The sequence below is a fragment of the Chrysemys picta genome, chromosome 1 (assembly GCF_011386835.1).
Source record: "Chrysemys picta bellii isolate R12L10 chromosome 1, ASM1138683v2, whole genome shotgun sequence".
In the NCBI taxonomy this organism is placed as follows: Eukaryota; Metazoa; Chordata; order Testudines; family Emydidae; genus Chrysemys; species Chrysemys picta.
The window spans coordinates 118,962,540-118,987,639 of NC_088791.1; the positions used below are offsets into that span (position 1 = coordinate 118,962,540).

General features: G+C 38.3%; 2 protein-coding genes across 4 annotated transcripts in view; one reads left to right on the forward strand and one right to left on the reverse strand.

The window, feature by feature from the left end:
* The window catches only part of LOC101931024 (ATP-dependent DNA helicase Q1), a 30,808-nt gene extending 22,967 nt beyond the window's left edge, over positions 1–7,841 (reverse strand). Inside the window, exons 1-6 of one of the 3 annotated variants that reach the window (XM_042848912.2) lie at positions 7,705–7,778; positions 5,951–6,044; positions 4,317–4,392; positions 2,662–2,859; positions 1,397–1,576; positions 496–602 (exon numbers count right to left, since the gene is read on the reverse strand). In XM_042848912.2, coding sequence (XP_042704846.2) covers positions 496–602; positions 1,397–1,576; positions 2,662–2,859; positions 4,317–4,332 — 501 coding nt within the window. In that variant the 5' untranslated portion in view covers positions 4,333–4,392; positions 5,951–6,044; positions 7,705–7,778. Of the gene's footprint in view, positions 1–495; positions 603–1,396; positions 1,577–2,661; positions 2,860–4,316; positions 4,393–5,946; positions 6,045–7,704 lie in introns of all 3 variants that reach the window. The other 2 variants (XM_024103168.3, XM_005296595.5) reach the window with 2 other exon arrangements.
* Positions 7,842–7,863: 22 nt separating this feature from the next.
* LOC135975779 (vesicle transport protein GOT1B) lies at positions 7,864–23,439 on the forward strand. Its single transcript, XM_065568139.1, has 5 exons — positions 7,864–8,082; positions 12,994–13,085; positions 15,651–15,829; positions 18,960–19,041; positions 20,711–23,439. Exons 1-5 carry the CDS (start codon positions 8,058–8,060, stop codon positions 20,747–20,749), a joined length of 417 nt encoding a protein of 138 aa, XP_065424211.1. The 5' UTR covers positions 7,864–8,057; the 3' UTR covers positions 20,750–23,439.
* Positions 23,440–25,100: the final 1,661 nt, after the last annotated feature.

A 25,100-nucleotide genomic window follows, 5' to 3' on the forward strand; every position in this document is an offset into this window, starting at 1 on the left:
TGCAGCTAGCCATTTCCATAATGCCATATCACTGGGGAAAAAATCCTTTCTGCCCTTTGTGGCAGTCAGCTTATACCCAGAAACAAGAGACTTGATTCAATGTACACGAGTCTACATTACTAAACATATTACTAAGTAACACAGTAATGTCCATCTTCTTTTAAATCCAGAAATTTGAGAGGTATGGCCAAAGAAAAAACACTTTAGTATAAAAAATGTGCATAACTGCAAAATATTTTGATGTCACTAATGCAGTCCCACAAACTTCTATTCACTTCATGTAAGGTTTTGGCTTGTTTTACTGGTTTTAAATAGGATTGCAATATATTCGATTTAGATTAATATCATGATGGTAAGGATTGGCAGGAAGATGTCCTTTGGCTTATAAATTTTCATTACAATCATGCAAAACTGAGCTAGTCAATAAGAATATCCACATAATATTCATAAACAACATGAATAAAGGTAACAATGTTGCATGGCAGTTAAACATACCTTACTGCTTGAAGCATTTAATAAAGCTGCAGAAATTCCCAGCTGTTCTAAAACCATTAGCTGATCTTCCATAAGTGAGATCAAAGGACAGATCACAAGTGTGAAACCTGAAACAAATAATCATTCATCTTACTTATCTAAAACATTTAGCTCATATGATTTCTCACTGCAGACTGAATTGAAACAAATAACTCAATTGCAACAAACAAAAGCACCACATAAGAACTAATATATCTAACCAAAGGAGGTTGGGTATACAGTGGCCATATAAAGGGGATTAAACAATGCTAAGCAACAAGTTGGCCCCTTTTGTAAAAATTTGCTTTTTTTAAATCCAAGGCCAATAAAAATGGTTTCACAATTAAAAAAAATAAATATCCCAATAAAGCAATTGTTGTTAAAACATTCCTCTGCAACATCTGAAATCAAAGCACTTTAGCACTAAGAAAGTGAAACTGACTTAAAAACAAAAGCTAAACTGGCTTCAATGATTTACATTGTACAAACTGAAATTCAAGAAAAACAGAGCAAATTTAGTGAGGAAAAAAATGGATTTTAAAAATCCCACTTTTAATTAGCTAAAGATATTGTTAGGAATCTAGACAAAGAAATTTGTTTAGAACAAGTGCTTGCAAGATCTGTGCCTATGTTTTTAAGCTGACAGTGTCCCTTTAAAGTGAAATACAGAAAACTAGTAGAAATATATTTCTAAGATAAGTTTTTGTTTCAAAATGGTTGCTCTTTCTTCCCATTTTTGGGAATTATGTTCCTTATTCCAGATAATACTTAGCATTAGACAATTTTATTTACAGTAACAAAATATATTACATCTCTACAACTAACCATACAAAAAATAAAACTGAAATCCATTTACTGGTACATGACATTTATTCTCATATACCTTCAGAACATACTGCAGGTAACTGATAGCACAAACTCTTTCCACCTCCAGTAGGCATGACAAGAAATATATCCTTTCCTGCCATTGTAGCATTTATTGTTTCAAGCTGCAGAGACCTAAACTTCTGGAGTTTAAAGCTATTACGAAGTGCAGCTTTGATCTTCTCACACCATGGGAAATCTGTAAAAAGGAGCAAGCAGTAAAAATACATTAAGTTAGAACACCTAAAACATAAAAAGGAAAGCCAATTAAAATATAGAAGCATTTTTTACTAAAAGTAATGTGATGTCACATCAGGCCAAATTTTCAAAAGACTTGAAAAACAGCACCCATAAGATTTGCACGTATAAACTGAGGAATAGTGTGCATAAGTCTGACTTGCATGAAAACATTTTGCAGATCCTTTGAAAATATAAACACAATATGTTGCCAGGCTTAAGGATCTAATCATCCTGTAATGTGTATTAATGCTCAAAAAAAGCAGGCACACCACAAAGTACTCTAAAATGCTAATCCTTAATTCATAATATTAGTCCAATGAATGTAAATGGAAAAAAGCATTATGCCTGGTACTCAATGTTTACAGGATTAGGCCCTACAACTGTACCTGATTCTTTAGTTATTTTTCAGGGTTCTCTTAAACCAGTGTTCCTCAAAGTACAAGGCAGAGAAACAAGCAAATCCAGAGAAAATATACAAGGAGGAATATTTTTTTTTCCTTTTACGGCCAAGCAGAGCCAGAGTTTATTTACCTGACCAAAATTGCCTTCATTATACCAGACAAGCTCAAAGACTACAATGGATTATGTGGTAGAGCTGGGGGCAGAATTTGTCCCAGGACACTTAACGGATACCCCCACCACCAAAAGTAAATTTAACTTTATATTCTAGTTAGTAACTTCAAGTTCCCAAATTATGATTCCATAACAAGCAATGGAGAAAACTGATGAAAATCAGTTCCTAGAAGAATCTGCCCAGCAGAGCCCACTTCAGTATTCAGGAATATCTGAGCAAGCAAATATAAGCTTCAATCTATTAAAACGTACAGCAAACCAACCAAGACAACATCAAAAACTTCTTGGCAAAAGGAAATGGTACAATAATAAAATTATCCATATGGAAATCAAAAAGCAACTCCTCGTGAAACACAGGTGGGCCAAAATACCATATTCTAACTTTCATTATCTCATCAACATTGATAATTCTTGGTACATTCTTCACATTAAATGGTAAAGATGAAAATAATTTAATTTGATTTTGTAAACCTTGTTTGTTCCATGCCTCAGCTGAGGTTTCAGTTTCTTCACTTTCCCCAGCCTCTGAATCTTCTGAAAATTGTTTTATTTTATTCTTTAACACTGTCTTCTTATGAATAAGCTCCTGTTGTCTTTCCAGAAGTTCCTGAATCTGGATCTCTACTGCCTGCAGCTCACTATCAGTGGAAACCAGCTCCTCCTTTAGCACTGAAGGGAGAGAGGGTGAAAAATACAACATTGTAACATGCATATTTTGCTAATTACAACTTCAAATCACATTAGACATTTTGCATCCAGTGGTTGACAGCAATCCAATCTACAATCAAGAGTGTCTGGAAAAATGGAGCAAGTACTTAGCACCTTGACAGGCCTGTTGCAGAACTTAAAATATTTAATATTAATAAGGCACTCTAAAGGTGTAAAATGCCATATAAATATATTAATAAACCACAACTGTTCTCTTCTTTGCTGCAGCTTAGGAGAAGTCTGCCACACTGTAATGATGGATGATTACCTTGGTTGTTGTGGAAAAATCATGTCATAGTGTAACTTCTGAGAGACTACATCTACCTTGGCACAGGAATGGACTCAGATTCATAGATTTCAAGGACTGATGGGACCAGTGTGATATAATTAGATCTTTTTCATCTTGTGATCCTATAGTCAAATTTGGCCTCGACCACTTTTAGTACACAGGGATGCATGTTAGCACCGTGAAAATAGCATTAACATGCTACTTTTAAATATTCCAAATTGAGTGCACAAGCTCTGTGCAGCTGCACAGTGAAAAGTCTTCATATCAGGAACAACATTAATTCCAGCAGAGGAAAGTGAACTGAAGATGGAAGCAGGGGAAGATAGGGGAATGTGCTAAAATATATAGACCACGCTCCCAACTCTACCCTGTGTCCTGATATGTCCCTTCTCAGGTCTAGAAGCAGAAGATCTGCAGAGCATGAATTCTGCATAGGTTTGCGAGCACAGCACAGAAGTCACAGCTTTTTAGGAGTACAGCCTAAGATATAAATTTGCTTCTCTGTGTCTAAGCACACTAGTGTGAATTGAAGTCAAGTGTTTCAGTATGTGGCTTCATTGCATTTTCCATTTAATGGACTAAATTAGATCATGCATTATTTAGATGAATGTAGCAATATTTCTGAGAGAGTTTAGATAAAACTACACCAACATAGTTTTTCAAAAATGTTATGCTTTGATCCAAAAATAGCAACCATGATAGTTCTCATGCACTGCAGCTACAGTAAGTCTGTATCAAAAATCCTCGTTGCAGATTTTCTGGAAACAGAACAAAACATGGAGGTTTTCCTTCCAAAATACCCTAAGGAACGAGTCCATGTTACAGACTAGTGGCCTGTGAAAGATGCCTTAAAAAAAAAAAAAAAAATTAAAACCACTTTGAAATTGTTAGAAACCAGGAAAGCTTTTACAAACTTGTGTGTGTATAGCTACAGAAATGAAAAAATGTCCAAAATGAAATATGGAGGAAAACGTGATTTAAAATATTATAGCAATTAAAATAATTTTCAACCTGAAGAAAACACATACAGTTGAGATAACAAGCAATGAAAACAGAGTTTTCTAACAAATCTGATGAAACTAGTTAAATGGTGGTGGAATGAACAGTTACCATCCTAATTTTGGTTTACCTGAAATGGTTGTCATCTTCAAAGTTGAAAGGACCCGTCCTTTATTAATAAATGTTGCTTAAGCAAGCAATTCTCTCTAAAAAAATTAAAATATTTTATTAAAAATCTCTATAAATTCGTTAGACTGTAGTAAAGAAATGGGGGAAATTCCATAAGCTGATATATCTTCAAGCTACACAGGACAAAGCATTATACAAATATATCATATAGAGCAATCCTCCTCTAGCAGGGAAAAGACCAAGAGACCCTCCATAATTTCCATGGCATTAATAACAAAACAGCCAAGCTTATTAACTGGACATCATTTAGTACTTTCTTGTAAAATCACACTGAATATATTACATTAAATTATATGCCTGTAATTCCACTGTTTGCTAAATACCGATCCAGTTTTGTACTAATTTCTCAGATCCTGTCAGTATTCACAATCCCAACTAGAGGACATCACACATTTCCCTCAACAAAAACACACTGATGTTAATTTAAATAAATTAATTCACAGGGAGAGGTCAATGACAGGATCCCTAGCACACTGCCAGACTTTCAAGGTAAGTGTTCTGCCAATTTGGGTCCTGAGTCAAGTCCCACAGAAGTCAGTGGAAGTCTGTCATCCCCATTAATAGGAATTGGAGCATGCTATAAAAACATAGTCACATGCTTTAGCGCAACAAAACAGAGAGCTGACTATTCATAAATGCAACTATAAGAATCTCAGAATTAATTACATAGTGACCTGCTAAATAGCACTGAACCACCATGATAGGACTTATGGGATTTTGTTTGTTATTCTATAGGAGTTAGAACAGCAGCAAAAAACTCTTCAATATATTAAGTTAATAAATATTTGTGAATGATATTCTTTGTATTACAGTATATCTTCACTGTATTACAGTAAGAAAGTAATACAAACATAAAACATAAAAATAAGACATCCTCGGTTACCTCAGTAGGAACACTGATTTGGGGAGAGGAAAAGTAAAAATCCCCCAGCAGACTTCTATTGTCACTGCCTAAAAACTGATCATGAGATAACAACATTACCGATGAATGGAACAAATAATAGATCCAGCTAAAATACTTGGTTTTGTCAGAATATGGAGTCATAATAACTGAAAGGAGCTCTGCCGTGGACAAAATCAGATTATTGCATAGATTACTCATTTCAGAAAATATTAAGATTAAGCTATCTACTATATAGGACAGGTGGCACTGTTCAGAATCCACTATATCTGATCACAAGTTCCTGAATCTGAAATTGACAGCATTAAGGGGATAACCTTCCTTAATTTTTTATGCAAGTGAATTTAGTCCTTAGTAAAGTTACCAGGCTGGCAGCTCTGTAGACTGGAGTACCTAATTTATCCAAAGGACAGGAATAGAATGAGCAGGTGGCAATGCAAGCATCCCTACAAATGCCCTGCCAACGTTAAACTGAGCATCCACCTCTATGAGAGAAAGTTCAGTGCTCATCATGATTCAGTCCTTGGCCTCTGTGCTGATGCTGCCAATCAGTGCACCAATTATTAGTTCCTTTTTCTCTAATGCAGACACTAAGGAACTGAACAAAGGCTACTGACTCATTTCACATAGGCCACTGAACAATCTTCAGATAGTGACTGGTTTCACTTACCAACCTTGCATGGATTCAAACCAGCAGTCTAGAGGTGACAAGCTCTGTATCTCACTTGCCACCCAGTTTCCAAAATAAAACCTCAGAAGAGTCAAACTCTAAAAAGAACCATGATGTTAGTAAAGCACTGCAAAAAGCTTAAAGTTAGATAAACTAAAGCAAGGTTAGCTTCACAAGCAAGCTGCGGCTTATCAAGCTGCGTTAGATAATTCAACAACAAAAAAGCGAGATGAGATGTTCAGGATCTCATTAAAACGCACAGGGAAAAAAATCTCAAGCTCGCAAAAGTTAAAAAGCATACAGAAGAACCTCAGAGTTATGAACTGACCAGTCAACCAGACACCTCATTTGGAAGTGGAAGTACATAATCAGGCAGCAGCAGAGACAAAAAAAAGCCAGTACAGTACAGTATTATGTAAACTACAAAAAAAAAAAAAAAAGGACAGTAACATTTTTTTCTAGTAAAGTTTCAAAGCTGTACTAAGTCACTGTTCAGTTGTAAACTTTTAAAAGAACAGCTGACATTTTGCTTAGAGTTACGAACAACCTCCATTCCCAAGGTATTCATAACTCTGAGGTTCTACTGTACTTAAAACTAACTCAACATAAGTATCAGTCAACAGCAAATAAGAGGAGTATGGCAAGTGCAGGAATATCATCATGTCAAGAGATTTAATGACCATGTCCAAGGATAAAGAATTGTTTTAAAAGAAAAGGAAAGTTTTAAATTGCATGCTCCACCCTGTAGAGAGAGGCAGCTGAACATCTCAAATAGACAGAAGATGATTCAGCTGAGTAGAGGATGTTTATATGGAAAATGTGCATCTGGCAAACTGTACCAGAATGCTCATGTAGTGATTCATTGGTGAATTTCCTTAGGAGAGGGATGGCTAAAGCCAACAGCAGACAGAATATATGGCAAGCCACAAAAAAGGGAAGGTGAGGACTAGGTGGACAATGCCTATCCAACCCAGCTGAGAATTTACTGAAGCTGGAGGTAGTGAATTGTTATTTAGCAATTAAGTGGTGGGGGTGTTTTTGCATATTGGACATTCACACCGCTTTAAAGACCACCACCAAAAAAAGGTATTAATCCAGGGAAGTCCTATGGTTCTATGTTACACAGTATAGACACCAACTCAGCGGGTGCTCAAAGGGCTGGAGCACCCACAGAAAAAAAATAGTAGCATACACCCTCCCCCCCCCCCCCCCCATGATCAGCTGTCTGCCAGTGGTCAGGAGGCACTGACAGGAGGGGAAGGACCAGGGATGGAGCTTCAGGTGGTAGGGTTGGGGTGGGGGCAGGAAGAGGCAGGGTGGAGTGGAGCCTTAGGGGAAGGAGTGGAGTGGGGGGCAGGGCCTCTGGGCAGAGCGGGGTTGGAAAACCCCTGGGGAAAACTGAAAGTCAGGGCCTGTGTTACACAGGTCAGACTAGATGAGCACAGTGATTCCTTCTAGCCCTAAACCTCTATGCTTGGGGAGGGGGGCGCTGAGAGGGAACTTCCTCAGCTTCTGTTTTAGTCAGTCACTGAATAGCTCTTGCCCCACATATGATACCCCGCCCTGCCCCTACATCCCTGCCCCTCCCTTCCCCTGCTCCCGCCCTGCGTGGTGCACGTGGGAAGGGATGGGCTGATACCACCGCCCCTACTCCTCCTATCCCATCCCCACGTGAACCCACCCGGCCCTTCCCACGCGCTAGGCTCAGCCCGTCCGTCCGTCCTAAGCCCCCACCCCGCTTGCAGCCGCCGCACTCACCTCTCACTCTCGGCGGCGGCGGCACCTCGGTTTCCCGCCCGCTCGCGCTCTTCCCTCCCTTTCCCAGCCCGCCGCAACTTCCGCAGCCGGCTCCGGCCTCTCCCGGCCAATCACAGAGCGCGCTGCGCTAGGATTGGTCCGGCTGAGCTCCCGTACCGCGACGACAGCGAGAGGGAAGCGAACAAAGTAGGCGTTGATTGGCCCGACTTCCGCCAATGGGCGGTGCCGGGGAGAGAGGAGCCGGGGGCTGCGTGTTTCCGGAAGACGTGGCGGCCGCTTCTGCCGCCGCTTCCAGTCACCTCCCCCCTCCCTAGTTCCCTACTGCTGCCGCCGCCACCGGCCTCGCCGCCACCATGATCTCCCTCACCGACACCCAGAGTAAGCGTCCGCCCGGCCCTGCGGCTGGGGGCTCCGGGCGGGGGCTCCTGGGGCGCTGGCGGGGGGGGGGGCTCTGTCGGGGGGCTCTGGGGGAGGGGGAGTCTTGAGCGGCACGATCCTGACGCCGCTTCCCCGGGCGGCGTCCAGCTCGGGGATGAGCCCGAGCGCGCCTGGCCGCTGTCCCTTTGTTCCGGGAGCCGGGGTCTGCGCCGCGCTCTCCTCCCGCTTCCTGTTCGCAGGTGAAGAGATTGGGGCGGGGGGAGAATCCCCTTCACCCTTGTTGTGGGCGGGGAAGGGTCTTGCCGGCTCCAGGGTCGTTTCCGCTCGTCTCCGGCTGGCCGCCCTTCCCTCCCGCTGGACACGTGCGCCGGGCGGCCTCTGCGATACCCGGGATCCCTCGGACGAGCTTCATGCGCCAAACACGGACTGAAGTCCGAGCAACCCTAGTAGTGAGGGGTCTAGGGAGCTCAGTGTGTAACTATTTACAGTGTCAAGTATCAGAGGGGTAGCCGTGTTAGTCTGAATCTGTAAAAAGCAACAGAGGGTCCTGTGGCACCTTTGAGACTAACAGAAGTATTGGGAGCATAAGCTTTCCTGGGTAAGAACCTCACTTCTTCACTTGCATCTGAAGAAGTGAGGTTCTTACCCACGAAAGCTTATGCTCCCAATACTTCTGTTAGTCTCAAAGGTGCCACAGGACCCTCTGTTGCTATTTACAGTGTGTTTTCAAATGTCTCCGGCGAGCCAGCCCTGCGTTAGTTACCTTCTAATTCAAAAAGCAAAAGTTGTCCCAGCCATACTCACCATTTGGAAGACTGAATTTTGAGAAAGTGTATCTAATTGTTCGTGTATCCTTTAATAAAACTGGTAGGTTTATAAGCAACAAAATTAAAATTGTGCTGCGTTCCGACTTCTGAAGTGAACTGCAAACATCCCAAGTAAAATTATACAAGTAGCACACATCTGATAAGCCAACAAACTGCATGTCATGATGCAACCTTGGTAACAAAACCAGAATCTACTAAAAACAGAAGGCAGAGGGCCAGATTTTCTTTACATTAAGGCTCTTTTACACTGCTTTGGCAGTGTAAAAAGCCTTTAAAGTGAGTACAAATGTAATTTATGCCCACTTTAAGACCTCTTTGATGGCCAGAATGGTGTAAAGGGCCCTTCGTGTAAATGAGAACCAGGCCAAAAGAACAATGTATATTTGCATAAGAACATCCAAACGGCCATAGTGGGTCAGATCAATGGTCCATCTAACTCAGTATCCTGCTTGCCAACTGTGGCCAATGACAGATGCTTCAAAGGGAATAAACAGAACAAGGCAATCAAGTGATCCAGCCTCTGTCATCCAGTCCCAATGTCTGGCACTTACAGGCTGAGGGACACCCAGAGCATGAGATTGCATCCCTGACCATTGCTGCTAATAGCTGCTGATGGAGCTATTCTCCATTAATTTATCTTATTCTTTTTTGAGCCCAGTTAAAGTTGTTGCCTTTCACAATATCCCGTTCCACATGTTGACTATGCATTGTGTGAAGAAGTACATCCTTATGTTTGTTTAAACCCGCTGCCTATTAATTTCATTGAGTGACCCCTGGTTCTTGTGTTATGTGAAGGGGTAAATAACACTTCTTTATTCACTCTCTCCACATTATTCATGATTTTATAGACCACTGTCATATCCACCATAGTCATTTCTTTTCAAAGCTGAACATTTCCAATCTTTTCAATCTCTTCTCATATGGAAGCAGTTTTATACCCCTAATCCTTTCTGTTGCCCTTCTCTGTACTTTTTCCAATTCAAATATATCTTTTTAGAGATGGAGTGACCAGAACTGCACTCAGTATTCAAGTTATGGTCTTACTATGGATTTATATAGTCACATTATGAGATTTTCCATTTTATTATCTATCCCTTTCCTAATTGTTCCTAACATCTTTTTTGACTGCTTCTACACACTGAGCAGATGTTTTCACAGAACTATTCACAATGATTCCAAGATCTATTATGACTCAAGGAAGCTAATGCAGACCCCGTCATTTTGTATGTATAGTTGGGATTATGTTTTCCAATGTGCATTACTTTTCATTTATCAACATTGAATTTTCTCTGCCATTTTGTTACCCAGTCACCCAGTTTTGTGAGATCCCTTTGTAACTCTTTGCAGTTTGCTTTGGACTTAACTATCTTAACTAATGTTGTCTCATCTGTAAACCTTGGCACCTCAATGCTTATTCCTTTTTCCAGATCATTTATGAATATGTTGAATAGCACTGGTCCCAATACAGATCCTTGGGGAACCTGCTATTTACCCATCTCCACTGTGAAAATTGACCATTTATTCCTACCCTTTATTTCCTATCTTTTAACCAGTTATTGATCCATGGCAAGACCTTCCTTCTTATCCCATGACTGCCTACTTTGCTTAAGAGCCTTTGGTGAGGGACCTTGGACTTAGACTTTCAGAAAGCCTTTGACTCTCTATCTTCTTGCTCACCCTTGTTCACGTGTTTCTTGACTCCCTCAAAGAGTTCTAATAGATTGGTGAGGCCTGATTTTCCTTTACAAAAACTGTGTTGACTCTTCCCCAACATATCATGTTCATCTATGTGTCTGATAATTCTGTTTTTTGCTGTAGTTTCAAACAATTTGCTGGGTATTAAAATGACAGGCTTACTGGCCTGTAATTGCCTGGATTGCTTCTGGAGCCTTTTTTAAAATTGGCCTTCCACCGGCGGTCTTCCTTGTCATCTGGCACAGAGACTGATTTAAGCCATAGGTTACATACCACAGTTGGTAGTTCTGAAGGCACTCAGATATGAAATTGCACAACTCTTGGGTGAATATCATCTGGTCCTGGCAATTTATTACTGTTTAATTTATTAATTTGTTCAAAAACCAACTCTGTTGATCACCTCAATTTGGGACAGTTCCTCAGATTTGTCAACTAAAAAAAATAGCTCAGGTGTGGGAATCCTCCTTCACATCCTTTGCAGTGAAAACCGATGCAGAGAATTCATTTAGCTTCACCTCAAGGGCCTCGTCTTCCTTGAGTGCTCCTTTAGCACCGTGATCGTGCTGTAGTCCCACTGATTGTTTGGCAGGCTTCCTGCTTCCGATCTACTTAAAAAACAAAAAAATGATAGTAATTGCAACGGCTGTTGAGGGTTGGTCTGTTCTTCTCACCAAGGTGTTGTCACTGCATCTTGTGCAGTATGTTCAGGAATTCATCTCTTATCAGCCTGTGTCTAGTATATTTAGTCCTACGGCTAACAGGTGTCTGGTACGTCTTTCAAGATCTGCTTCCTGGTGGTGGTTGATTCTTCATCTCCTTTTCAGAATTCAAATTGATAAGGACATCCATGATGTTTCCCTTTGCTAGTCTGAATGGAGTTGGGGAAGAGGACAGATTCCAATTATAGTCCTCAGTCAGTAATTGATATTTGATATATTTAAGTTTACAGTGAAATATGGGTGTATACTTTTTGAATATCAGATTAGGGAGTGGATTTTTACAGTATCTTTTAACAGAACATCTAAACTAATAATCTTATCCTTGTAATAGTAGTGTAAATTTAACTAGATCTTGAATCTGTTTGCAATCAAAATGAAAAATAAAGCAAATTTTAAAAATATGTACTGTTACAAGTCCACAGAAATATAATTTGGATATCAAATGGTGTTAAACAATATTGAGAGATGAGCTCACAAAAGTAAGGACGTTAACTGCTACCAGAGTAGATATAGCTACACAGAGTTGTGAAATCTTCTACTATTGCTAGTAAATGGAAGTGCTAGAATATATAAGCTACCAATGGTTTTACCCCTGTGCTGTCTGACCAAGATAAGATGACACTGGGTATGTCTATTCTGAAATTAAAAACTTGCTGCTGGAATGTGCCTGTTGATGCAGGCTGATGGGGCTTGGGCTAAGGGGCTGTTGTAATTGCAGTGTAGATGCTTGGGCTGGAGCCTGGGCTCTAGGACCCTGCTAGGTGGGAGGGCCCCAGAGCTCAGACTTCAGTCTGAGCAGGAACCTCCATGTTGCAATTAAACAGCCCCTTAGCCCAAGTGAGTCAGCTGGCACAGGCCAGCTGCAGGTGTCTAATTGCGGTATAGACATATCCATTGTGATTAAAATATTGTCACCTGGTTTACACTAGTGCTAGGACTGGTGATGCTTTGCTGCTCTTTAAGACAGATGTAGGAGAACTTCACAGAAACCTCAGTCTAGATGAGGCCTAAACTTGCAGCCCTTTGTCTTTTGATCTTGATCACTGTTGCAGAGAAGAATCTTGTAGGTTTGATCTTCAGGCATCCCTACTGAAACTTATCTTGCAGTTTAATCTAACATGTCTAATGAACTATCATTTTAAAAACTCAAACTTTGATTTACTAACAAGTCACTCAAAATCAATGATAAACTGTGTTTATTTTCATCTACAGAACTCAGATGTACACATGCACAATTGTGCTTATATGCCGAACTCTATTTCAATATGTAACTTCTAGTTTAGTGATGTATTGCACAATATACAGTACATTTCATACACTTACTACTTATAGATCACATCATCAAAGAAGTCTCAGGTAGTTAAAATCACAACATTTATGACAAATAACAGTTCATTTTAAAGCTTTCTATCTGAAAACTTCTTGAAGCAGGACCCTGTTTTATTTTCCATGCTCATAACAATTTAAATAGGTAGAATTCGCTATGGCCATAACTTCCGCCCCCCCCCCCCCCCCACATCAAGATAGGAACTAAATGTTTCCACATTTTACATTAATTTCTGCAGCCTATTCATGTCAACTCTTAATTTGTGAAATAAATTTTCTTATACTTGTATGCATTGGTGCTACTTTTTTACTAACCTTTTTTTAAAAAAAATTTTGTATTGCAGAGATTGGAATGGGATTAACGGGCTTTGGTGTGTTTTTCCTTTTCTTTGGAATGATTCTCTTTTTTGACAAAGCACTTTTGGCTATTGGAAATGTAAGTGTTTGCTGTTCACATTTTAGTTTATACACATAGTTTCGACATGGAAGGGTACAGTATTTTAAGTACATGATGCATTTGTATTAAATGTTCCCCTTCGAGATTTTTTTTTGTTATCAAATGGAAACTGAGCCTTGGAAAATAGAATCATAGAACCCTAGGTTTAGAATGGACAAGGATCATCTAGTCTAACCACTACCAAGATGCAGAATTTGTTGTGGCTAAATCATCCAAAACAAATGGCTATCCAGCCTCCTTTTGAAAACCTCCAGTGAAGGAGCTTCCATGATCTCCCAAGGGAGTCTGTTCCATTGTCCTATTGTTCTTACAGTTAGGAAGCCTTTCCTGAGATATAATCTAAATCTGCTATACTGAATAAAACAGAATCTGGTATAAAAGAGAGATTATGTTCAATGCCTTAAGTGCTGAACTTCCACTGACTTTGAAAGTTAAACCAATCCCCCAATCACTCTAAAGATGGTACCACTGAGTCAGCCACAGTGAAGAAACTTGTGCTGCAGCTGCTTGTGCCACTGATTCTATACATTAGACTTCTCAGATTGACTGTCATGGGTAGGTCTACACAGCAAAGAAAAACCCATGGCTGGTCTGTGGGGCTGTTTCATTGCTGTGTAGATTTCCGGGCTGGAACTGGAGCATAGGCTGTAGGACCTTGTGGAGTGGGAGGGGTCCCAGAACTCAGGCTGCAGCCCGAGCCCGGAAGTCTACACAGCAATGAAACTGCCCTGCAGCCCAAGCCCTGTGAGCCTGAGTCTGCTAGCACAGGTCAGCCACAGGATTTTCTATGCTGCGTAGACATGCCCTCTGACACCTTTTTTACAGTCTTGTATGTAAGGTAACTTAATAGAATTTGCATATTTATTTCCATCTAAGAACTCTAATATTTTGTAAACACTAACAAATTTAGCCTCTTAACACTTTTCTGAGGTAGGGAAGTATAATTAAGTGAAAACTGCTAATAATAAATTGAAAAAAAAACACCTTTTGTCTGTGGTGAGTAGGAACTTTTACTAGTCAATGCCTTCATCCTCTGCAGTTTTAAGTTTTCACTTAAAAAAAATAAATTTCTTGCTTTTGTAATAGATTATATTCAGTTCATGTGGGAAAGTTAACTGATGTGATGTTGCCTTTCTAAATCTGACAGTTCCAGTGCTTCCGCTGCTGTTCACAGCTTTGCCCATCTGCAGGAGATGAAAACTAACTAGAGGATTGTCGTTTTTCAATTGTTGCTATTCAGAACCCTGTGGGCAGCAGGGGTTAAGTCATCTTCACTCTGTTGCTACTGCTTGTGGAAGCTAGGGACAGCAGGGCAAATGTGGAAGCTGTTCACTGAATGAAAGTCCCAAAATAGATACTTGGAGGTGGGTATAATTGCAGAAGCCCCTCCCCCCCAAAGTATCAAGAAAGAGAATTTGTATATGGCAAAACATACATAAAATAAATATTTGGGATACAAAAGGAAAAACCATAAATATAGGGCAGGAGGTAAATAACTCAGTGTAGGGAAAGTGATATAAAGTGGGAGCTAGAGAGAAAGTAAAGAGTAAACAGAACTGAAGACAACACAAGAAGAAAAGATACACTATCCTTACAGGAAAGGAAAAAAGTGGAGTGATACCAGGAAGAGGAAAAGATGCAACAAGAGAGTAGAAGAGCAAAAGTGACCTAGTACATGTGTCTTATTCCTTTAAAATGTAGTTGGTGTGGCTTTGAGGGTTTTGCAGCACAAGTATATTTCACTCTAGCTAGTAGGGTTAGTTCTCAGACTGGCAGGTGGTAGTTGTGATTAGAGAAAGATAATTAGACACTGATGGCCGAGTGCCAACTGTTGTCAGTGGGACTACTTGGTCAAACAGAGTGAGTAGCATTTATTCTGCAACAGTGATAGACTGATAAACTAATATCAAAGCTGAGATGTAGTGGAAAAACAAGGAGCATCAAGACTGATACTTTATCTTCAATTCTTCCCATTATGTTATAATGAATATGCTTAAATATCTATAAACATCATGCATTATGTTGATCCACAACAGCTAAATACAAGTTATGGATGGTGAAAGAAACACTGCCAAGGTAGAGCAAGATATGACCTGCCACTTACTAAGGCTTGTGTACACCAAAAGTTATTAGACAACCTTGGCCAGGGACACGATTAGGGTCATGTCTACATTACAAAATACATGCCTTAATTTTTGGAGATAACTGTCGTCATAGAGACTCCTGACGTGGTTATATTTGTAATGTAGATGATTTATGTATCTAGGGTGACCAGATGTCCCAATTTTATAGGGACAGTCCTGATTTTGGGGTCTTTTTCTTATATAGGCTCCTATTACCCCCGTCCCGATTTTTCACATTTGCTGTCTGGTCACCCTATGTGTATCTAATTTACAAACCGTGACGGACAAGGGGTTGAGGTGAATACTTCCACATCATAATGTTTCCAGCTTTGTAGAATGGTTATTAAACATTTGTAAAATTCTAAATTCATTTGGAATATATTCTCTCATTCATTATTGGATTTGTCTCTGTCTCTTTCAGGTTTTATTTGTGGCTGGCTTGGCTTTTGTTATTGGTTTAGAAAGAACATTTAGATTCTTCTTCCAAAAACACAAAATGAAAGCAACAGTCTTTTTCTTGGGTGGTGTGCTTATAGTTCTCATTGGTTGGCCCTTGATAGGAATGATCCTCGAAATGTATGGATTTTTCCTTTTATTCAGGTAAGATTTGTTTAAAATGGGGTTCTTCACTGGTATCTTTTTGTTATTAGGAGGAAATGTTTTTGCTAATTTGGCAGCATTCACTACTTCCACAACAGTTACTAAACTGAAATTTCATCTCTAAGCACACTTTATAATTTATACAGATCCTTAATTTGTATTTGTAGCAACCTGGAACTTGATGTGTACTAGTTTGATACTTTAAAATCAACATTGCCTAAATCCGTTTGATATTTGTTACATTGTTTCATATGTGTGAAAAATTGCACTTGACAATTTCACACTCTTCCCACCCCCCAATCAAGCAAGGATTTTTTTAAAGAACCAAAATATCCTTTGGGCCTAAAATGTGGACTTTGTCTAATTTACCACCACCCCCAGTAAAAACCTAGCTTAAATCTGAAGAAACGCGATGTTCTTTTGAAAAAAACCCACATTTTATTGAACATTTCCTTCTAGTGTTTGCAACCTTGGTATTGTGCTAGTGTATGAGAAACAGAAACTAAAACAGATTTGTTTTCATTATCCAATCACCTTATGTCTCATAATGCTTATGCCTAGCATAATCACTTAAATGGAGCAACATTTTGTTATATGGTTAACAAAAGTGAGTTATGTAAATCTGAAAAATCATTATTCATATATAGTAAGTTTCATACTTGTGCCTAGCATTCCCATAAGGAGAGCCATTCATCATTTTTTTTCATATCACTTCTGACTTGCTGAAATCCGCATCCTTTGGGGAGGGAAAGAGGAAAATGTCACACAGATGACACTATAGACCTTTTTGAACTTAACCCTGAACTTCTGATGAAATCAGAACTATTTAACAGACTCATGACTCAGTATAGTAGCCACTAAAGCTTTTTCCATGGTGCTGCAGTGGCAGGTGAAAATTAATGCAGTTGCTGTGGAAGTCAAAGGAAGTGTGATTTGGATCATAATATCTTTAACTCACTAACGTTGGATATATAGTCCTATATTTAAACACTTGAGTTGGGAATTTCAAAAGCGCTCAATATTGACCTACCTTTGCTCCTCCTGAAGTCAATGGAATTTTTATTTTTGACTTCAGTGGGAGGTGAGTTATGTCAAAAGCAGAATGCTTTTAAAAAGTCCCATCCTTAGATCTTCCTTGTTTTTGTTCGTCCAAGTTATTTCATCCTTAACTTGCAAAGTATTACCACAAATGTTTTGCAGATGGTTATGCATTGATCTAAGACTTCCTTCAATAATTGGTATGTTAACAAAGAGGCAGTTTTGCTTTAGTCGCTTGTAAATTGACTCTTACATTTTGTTTTAAAGTTGTAAAAGCACATGTTGATATGTACCTCATCGCATCTTTAGGGAATCATAATTACGGTTCCGTGTCTGTCACAGATTCTGTGACCCTGGCAGTGGTCCCTGGCTAACCTGTGCAGCCACAGTCCGCTGGCCTCAGCAGTGCTCTCTGTCCAGCCAGCCAGAGCAGCCGCAATCTGCAGCCCCGGGCAGCATTCCCCGGCCAGAGCAGCCGCAGCCCTGGGCAGTTTATTGCCCGTGACCTGTCCATGACTTTTACTAAAAATACCATGACTAAATCATAGCCTTATTAATAATATGAATTATTTCACTGAGTGTATTAAAATGGTTTATTTGAATGTGCTATTTGCATCTCTGATCAGCCACTTTGAAGCAAGAAAAATTGCTTTGGTACACTTGAAAGCTTTAAAAGCAGCAAAGTACATTGTAAGAAAAATCTGAAATGTTGTCCGTGGTGGTACTTCTGTCACACAGCAAGCACTGTTGAGGTATGAAGTCTAATATATATGAAAGAACAATCTCCAAAGAAATGAAGTGGCTGGCTAAAGTCAATGCACACCGAGTCCTACCACAATCTTTTAAAGGAGAACAATTAGATTATTTATTAACTAAGAGACATTAAAGAGCTCTCATAGTCTTACTTTCAAACCTAAAAGCCTTTGGCGCATAAAACCACTTATCTTTAATTTAACTCTTTTCTTGACACTTGGTAAATCTAAAATTTGTTCTAAAACAAGTGGTTGCTATTTCTTAGCCCATCTCCACCATGGTGCTGCATTTGTTATATCATGCAGACTTCCGTAACACAGTACAGTATCAAAAAATAGGTGTCTCCTGCAGAATCAAATAGGAAGAATAAGCTCTCTTCCACACATCAGTCTAAAATGTCAAAAAAAAAAAAAAAAACCCACAGGAAATAACTGGCCAAATACATAGCTTTTTATATAAACTTTCTTTTTAAAATTTGCTTTAGTAGTCCCCATTGGAATTACAGTAGAACCTCACAAGTTCTCACATAGCTAATCGGTATATCTAAGAATTTATTCAAACAGCTCTACTCCTACTTCTCAGCATATGTCTAATAAATGACTGCTGTACTGAGGCCTTCATTACTTTATAAAATGCATTTGCACTACATTAATGATATACTAAAAACTATCAAATAGATTAAAGAAACTTGTCAAAACAAGTGAACAGATGGTATTTTAATGGTACAGCCTTTGTTTCTGTAATTATTTACTTGTTAAATTGCCAGTTTTGGTAATCTGCAATGGGAGTTCCAGGTTACTCAGTAAGTTTCCCAAAACTTTAAACATTGTGAGAATTTCTTTCCCATTAAAACATCAAATCAGCCCATGCATCTGTCATAATGTACCATAGTGTCAGCTTCTGAAATAATTTAATCCTATATTTGGGCATAAAAATAACTGGTGAAATGTATTTTATTTCTACTGAATATTGGTGGGATTTTCAAAAGTACTCCAATTGTTAGGATTGCTGGCCCTAGTGACCCTCAATGTGCTCCTAACTCATTTAGATACTTTATAAAATCCTACCTCTATCGGGTGGGATTTTCAAAACATTTAAAAAGCGGGGGGGGAAGCTTTTGAATATTGTATTTTTTCCTGCCACTTCTTTCTCTCCCTCCCCTCCTGAATTAGTAGATCCCATATATATATGTCAGAACTTATTTTCTACTAAAAAGCTACAAGTAATTTTTTTAATGCAATCTCATTTCAAATAACTCATTCCTTCATCCAGTCTAATATGTAGGAATAATATCACGTCATGTTGGACCTACGTAACTTCAGAATCTTTTTGTTTAAAGGGGTTTCTTTCCTGTGGTGGTTGGTTTTATTAGAAGAGTGCCAGTCCTTGGATATCTCTTGAATTTACCTGGTATAAGCTCGGTAAGTATTCATCTACTTAAAATTAAGTTTGAACCTTTTTGTTCAATCCATGGTGGTTGTAGATTTAGCAAATAATAATGCAGAAATACTATGCACATAGTCATAGAACAATAAATGGTTACTGTGTATGCATTTTGTACAGTTCTTGCACCATACGAGTCATATTCAATCCTAAAGAGATTAAAATAAAACTAATTTCCACTGAAGTCTCTAAAGTAGAGACACTTATAGCTGATTATCCTGGAATCATTATATTCAAGTTTTGAATTACATATGCATGTTACAAATGCCAATGATCTGAGATTCCATTATTCGTGTGCACCACTGGGTCAAAAATAAAATTAGGAGCGGTTTTAATTCCGATTTAGGTTTTTATGTTTGATCTACTTAATTTTGCGTAAGTTAAACATAAAAAAGCCCCAGAGTAATTTCAAATTGCTCTCTTTAAGATTTGCATAGACCTTCAAGGTGAGTCAAGAATATGCCTAGTAACTGTCTCTAGGCCCCAGCATCCTTTGTGTAGGTCCTTTGGTACCATATTAGTAATGAGATGAATGAGATCTGTGTGTATAATTCATTAGGCTAATTCATAATGCCAGAAGAACAATCGTGATGTAGCATGTTGATGGCTGGAAGTAGAGCCTTGTCGATGTTAATGCAGGTATAATAAGAAAATAGACTAGATATATTATTTTGTACTATATGGTAAAATGAAAACGGATCCATAAACTTTCATGTGATACATAATCATTTATCTAATTAATACTTATTCGGGTCCACTATGCTTGGGATAAGTTTTGCCATTTACTGAGATCTGTGTTTTTCACATTTGCCATTCTTTTAACGAAATAACCAGGGAATAGGAGAGAGGCAAATAGCACCAGCAAGATGATAACCTAGGATTTGTACTGTGCATATGTCTCTTTGTATTTGGAAATTTGTAATTGTAAGTGTTTTAACCTTAGTCTTGAAAGCTACCATTTAATACATACATTGTAAAATTCAGAAGCTGTACAATTAAGACAGACACAGTCCAGTTTGCAAAGATTGATTCATTTTAAAGTTCAAGTTCATCTGTTTGAATGTTGTAGTCTAACAGTCCCAGGCCAAGGTCTGGCTCATGATCCATGATCAATTGAATGTTCCACTCAGCAATTGATCTTACCTATATATATAAATTGATCTTAATTGGGTTAAATCCTGTTTAAAAAGATAATTGTTAATGTTTTATTCAAAGCCTACGTAGGCTCAGAAGAGAATCCACAGTAATGGTCAGTTGAAATATCTTATTTGGTCTGTTAATGCATGAGTGGCTGATATTTTTTTCTTTTAGTTAATTATTTTATTTTATTTTGGCCATTAAGCTAGCAGTGTTACCTGCATTTTTCTAATTTATGTTTTCATTCTGTTGCATTTTCATGTTGCACCATTAATATCCATGAAAAACATATCATGCAGAAACACAAATTGCAATGTAAGGTATTTTTGATGTTTACAAATTTTTAAATCTCATGAGACCTTGGTGAGTACTATTTGACTATAATCATTTTCAGTCACCTACTAAATGCGCACAAGTACCAATTTATATTTCTGAGATAGCATTTTGAATGTACATGCATAAATGTGCAAGTAACTTAAAGAATTTTTTTTTGTCTCTTCTCTCCTACAGCTTGTAGATAAAGCTGGAGAAAGCAACAACATGGTATAATGACAAGTGGGCAGAAGGCTGGTTCTAAATTTATTGTATTATTTATAAAGCTTTTGAAGAATATTCAGCACAAAGATTAAATTGTGAACAAAGGAAAAGCTTGTAACATTCTTTATATAAAAGTTTAATTTAAAATGTATAGTCTACAAAATACATCATTAGACAAGAAGCTCAGCAAGCATGCTTCTGAGACAAGCTACTCGAAGAATTTGCGAAGTAAACCGAAGAGGTGAAAGTCATGGGATAACCCATGCTACAACTGTTCAAGACTGTTTTTAATGTTTTTGGAAAATATACTAAACATAGTGAACCCTCATGGAACTAACGGTGCCTGTACTTTACCTCCTTATTTTGAAGGTTTGGTAGAGTGAACAGGTCTTTATTTTTAAGGCATTCCCCTCCTACCTACCCAACCCACCACCTGCCACATCCAAAAAAAAAAAAAGGGGGGGGGGGCAAAAAATATTACCTGTTGTTTAACAAAAGATGTCTTTCTTGCATGAAAGTTAAGATGGATAATCATTTTTAAGTATATGTAACAACAAAGGAAACCCCTCTACACTTCTACTGTAAACATTTTTTGTAAATATGTGGCTAAAATAAAACTTCATTGTTATCTTCATGTTTCAGAGCCAAATGTAAGTTGGATTTGCCTTCAGTTTTGGAATATGCAAAAGGTCAATCTTTACTAACTTCAGTCTAAAAATGCAATTGGTTCCGAAGTTGTACAGTTGAGCTGGGAACTCTTGAAACTGACTTACACTCCTTTGGATTTTTTTCTTCTTGACTCATGTTACCTGTGCACATCAAGATGAGGATGTAGCTCTTTGTCACTGAATAAACTTTTGCATATCCTGTTTAGTTCATGAAATGATACATTTGGTTTTACACAAACCCTGTGAAATATACCCTACTCAAATATGAAACATGTTTTTAAATAGTTGGAAGCCCACGCTTCTTTTTGCCATAGGACTACAAGTTACAAATCTTATTTTTTACAGTAATAAAATGAAAACTTTAAACTCTGTGTGTAAGAGTTTCTGGAAAATTGAATTTAACAAATCTAACTGAAAAACAAATGCCAGTCTGAGTGTCTATTTATCTATGATTCTATGACTTAATTGCTGTTTTATTTCAGTCATTTTTAAATTATTTATCCCGTCAATCATGAAAGCAATTAGGCATCTTAGAGCATGTATCTGATCTGGACTATAATTTTCTTTGGCCTAAATTGAGATAACTGAAGATTGCATATTAAAGTGCGAGTAGTGATTTTTCTAATTTTGTTGGAATGTCTAACATGCTTTTCCAATAAATCTAGATTCATAGTATTTTTCATCTAAAGTGAGCAGCAAGTAGCTTGTATCTGTGCAAACGTTGACTTTAGCAGTTTCTCAGAATTTTTTGACTCAAGTAGCTATAGTCTCATCAATCTAATAAGTGATTCTTTTGCAAAGTTAGAAAATACCAAACTAATTTTTTATAATGTTTTTAAGATGGGATAAGCCATCACATACAAAATATACATTTTTGGAAGTACGTAGTTTAAAAACATCTTTGCATATGTGGTGGGTTTTCCAGTTGTAGATGTATAAATCACCATGGATTATTTACTTTGTTTTCTTCTGGGGAACAAGGTAGTGGAAGGTAAAATGCAAAACACTTTGGGAACAAAATGAATAGGGCAATAGCCTGGTAGCCCAGTGCATCTTTTAAGTTTAGTCAGTGCGCATTATGGCTTTTTAATTTTAATAATGAAAGAACTTGGTTGTGGGTTGGGGGGTTTTTTTTGGTTTGTTATATTCCTGATGGCATGTGTGTTAATTTACAAACAGGACTAAATATGACTTGTGGCTCCTACCTCAAGAGAAGAATCAATTTTAATTGCCCCTGTGTATCTGTTCTGTTTCAAGCAACACCTTTCTAACACTAGTGAAATAATTTACTTTCTGAACAACCAAATGGGCTTGAAATACTAGTCTGCATCATGGGAATCAAGTAACCTTTTTTTATTTAATCAGACAATGTTACTTCATTTACAATAGATTTGGAAAAATGCTAAGGTCTTGACTCTTGTCTTCTAAAAGGTTATCTAAAGTGCAAAAGCTGGATTGTACCACATGACTGTTCTGTAGTCATTTTGGAAGAAAATTGCTTGATAAACTTATGCCAAGAACCTTCTTCCACAAGAACTTTGGACAAAATCTTTAAGATGGGACAATGTCTTGCTGTTCCATGATCTCTCAGCCCTTCAGTGAAACACAGAGGTCTGCAATTCACATCACTTCTACTTGAATTCACAGTTTTACATCAAGTATCCGCACAAGTGGTGCTCGGTTTTTGGTCAGGAATGAGACTGACAAATGTACTACTCAACTGAGAGGGGACAACATTGTGTGTAGCATTTAGCAGTCTGTATCCCTCAAGGTAACATAGTCTCAAAGACAAACATCGGTTTTGCCAAGTACCTGTAAGTGGTGGGGAAGAAGTAAAAACTACTCCTTAGCCTTAAGTGTTTCTGTCATTGCAAAAATGTATCTTCTGTAACAGAAACATATTTGGAACATTTCCTCTTTTAAATGTAATTTATAATTGCTGCGTTAAGGCTCACTAACAGATCTATCCTGAACAGATGAATACTGTAAATACACTTGTCATACCTTGAATAAATGAGTACTTTTTTCTATTAATTGTTTGTCTTTTTATCTTTTAACTGCCACGTCTTTGAAGAAAATATTCTATACCATTTTGCTTGCAGGAAGAGGTACACTGCAGTTCTTATCTGTGTTGCTGGATTGCATAGTGGAGCATATGGAGTCTGGAATGAGTGTCTTGTATTAGATCTTTGGAATGTTGTAGCTATGTTGGTCCCAGGATATTGGAGAGACAAGGTGGGTGAGGCAATATTTTTTATTGGACCAACTTCTGTTGGTGAAAGAGACAAGCTTTTGAGCTACACAGAGCTTTGTGTAACTGGAAAGATATTTCACCCACCTGGCTCTTTTTTTGTATTAAATCTGTCAGACAAGCATTTCTTAGGTAGGCATCCCCTTGCTACTGTTAATATCATCTTGGTATTTAACCGAATTTCTTAATTGACACATTTTACAAGCAGCAATCAAAGAAGCAGTGTGGTCCAGTGGTTAAGGTACTCAGCTGAGACTCAGGCCTATATTCCATTCCTTGCTGTCACTGATCTACTGGGTAACTCTAGACAGCTCACTTCCCATCTTTCTGTTACCCTAAATAGACAAAGGCTGAAAGAGGAATGTTTACACAGCAAAGGAAAACCCCTGGGTGGCCCGTGCCAGCCAGCCGGCTTGGGCTGCAGGGTTGTTTAATTCCTGAGTAGACTTTCAGGCTTGGGCTGGAGCCCAACTCTGGGACCCTCCCGCCCTCCAGGGCCTGAGTCTCACACGCCTGAGTCAGCTGGCAAAAGCCAGCCACAGATTTTTCTTTGCTGTGTAAACATACCCTTAGATAGTTCCTGCCCAAGAACTGACCATTTCTGTGCTTGTACAGTGCCTAGCACAATGTGGCCTCACTCTGTCTCTAGGTGCTACTGTAATATAAATGCTGTTTGAATGTAACAATTACTGTATGATGGAATGTTTTAATGATATAAATGCTAAACCTACTTGTGGCTCATTGGCATTTAACAGCACTAAGCAACTGTGCTTGATGCCTTGGTTTAATTTAAGATGGGTAGCATGTCCCAACTATGACCATGGCATGCCCATAGCTATGTTTCTAGCTGCAATGATGCCAAGAAACTTGTCTTGCATCTAAAGTAAAGATCTAAATAAAGACAGGGCTATCTTAGAATAACAATTACATAATCATTTCTTGACAAATTCCATGTGGCCCCATAGCTACAAAATATCCATCGTTTTTTTTTCTGAATTGCCTGACTGAAATACCTAACAGGCAGGGCTGAGGAAAACAGAACCAACAGTGTCAGACTAGCTAACTTAACTGTTCTCCAAAATGGGATAAATGCTTAGTTTGGTTACATCTCTATCTCTATAATGAGGACAATGTGAATGTATGGCTCAAAATACAGATTAAATGTTAATTAAAACCAACCATTGCTGATACAAAAAAAAATCTTAATTTTGCTCTTGGTACCTCCATCCCTTTATTAGAATGGGAGGTGGAGAATAGCCTAAAGAAACTACAGAATTTCATGTATAACACTTTTTTAAAAAATAGGAGGACCCAATTTGACTCACTTTCCAGGTTGAGGCTATACAAATATACTATTTAAAACTTGAATAAAATACCTATTAGGGACTATTTGGCACAGCTTTTGCTCAGCCCCCACCAATAATAAAAATAAGGGGGGATTTAT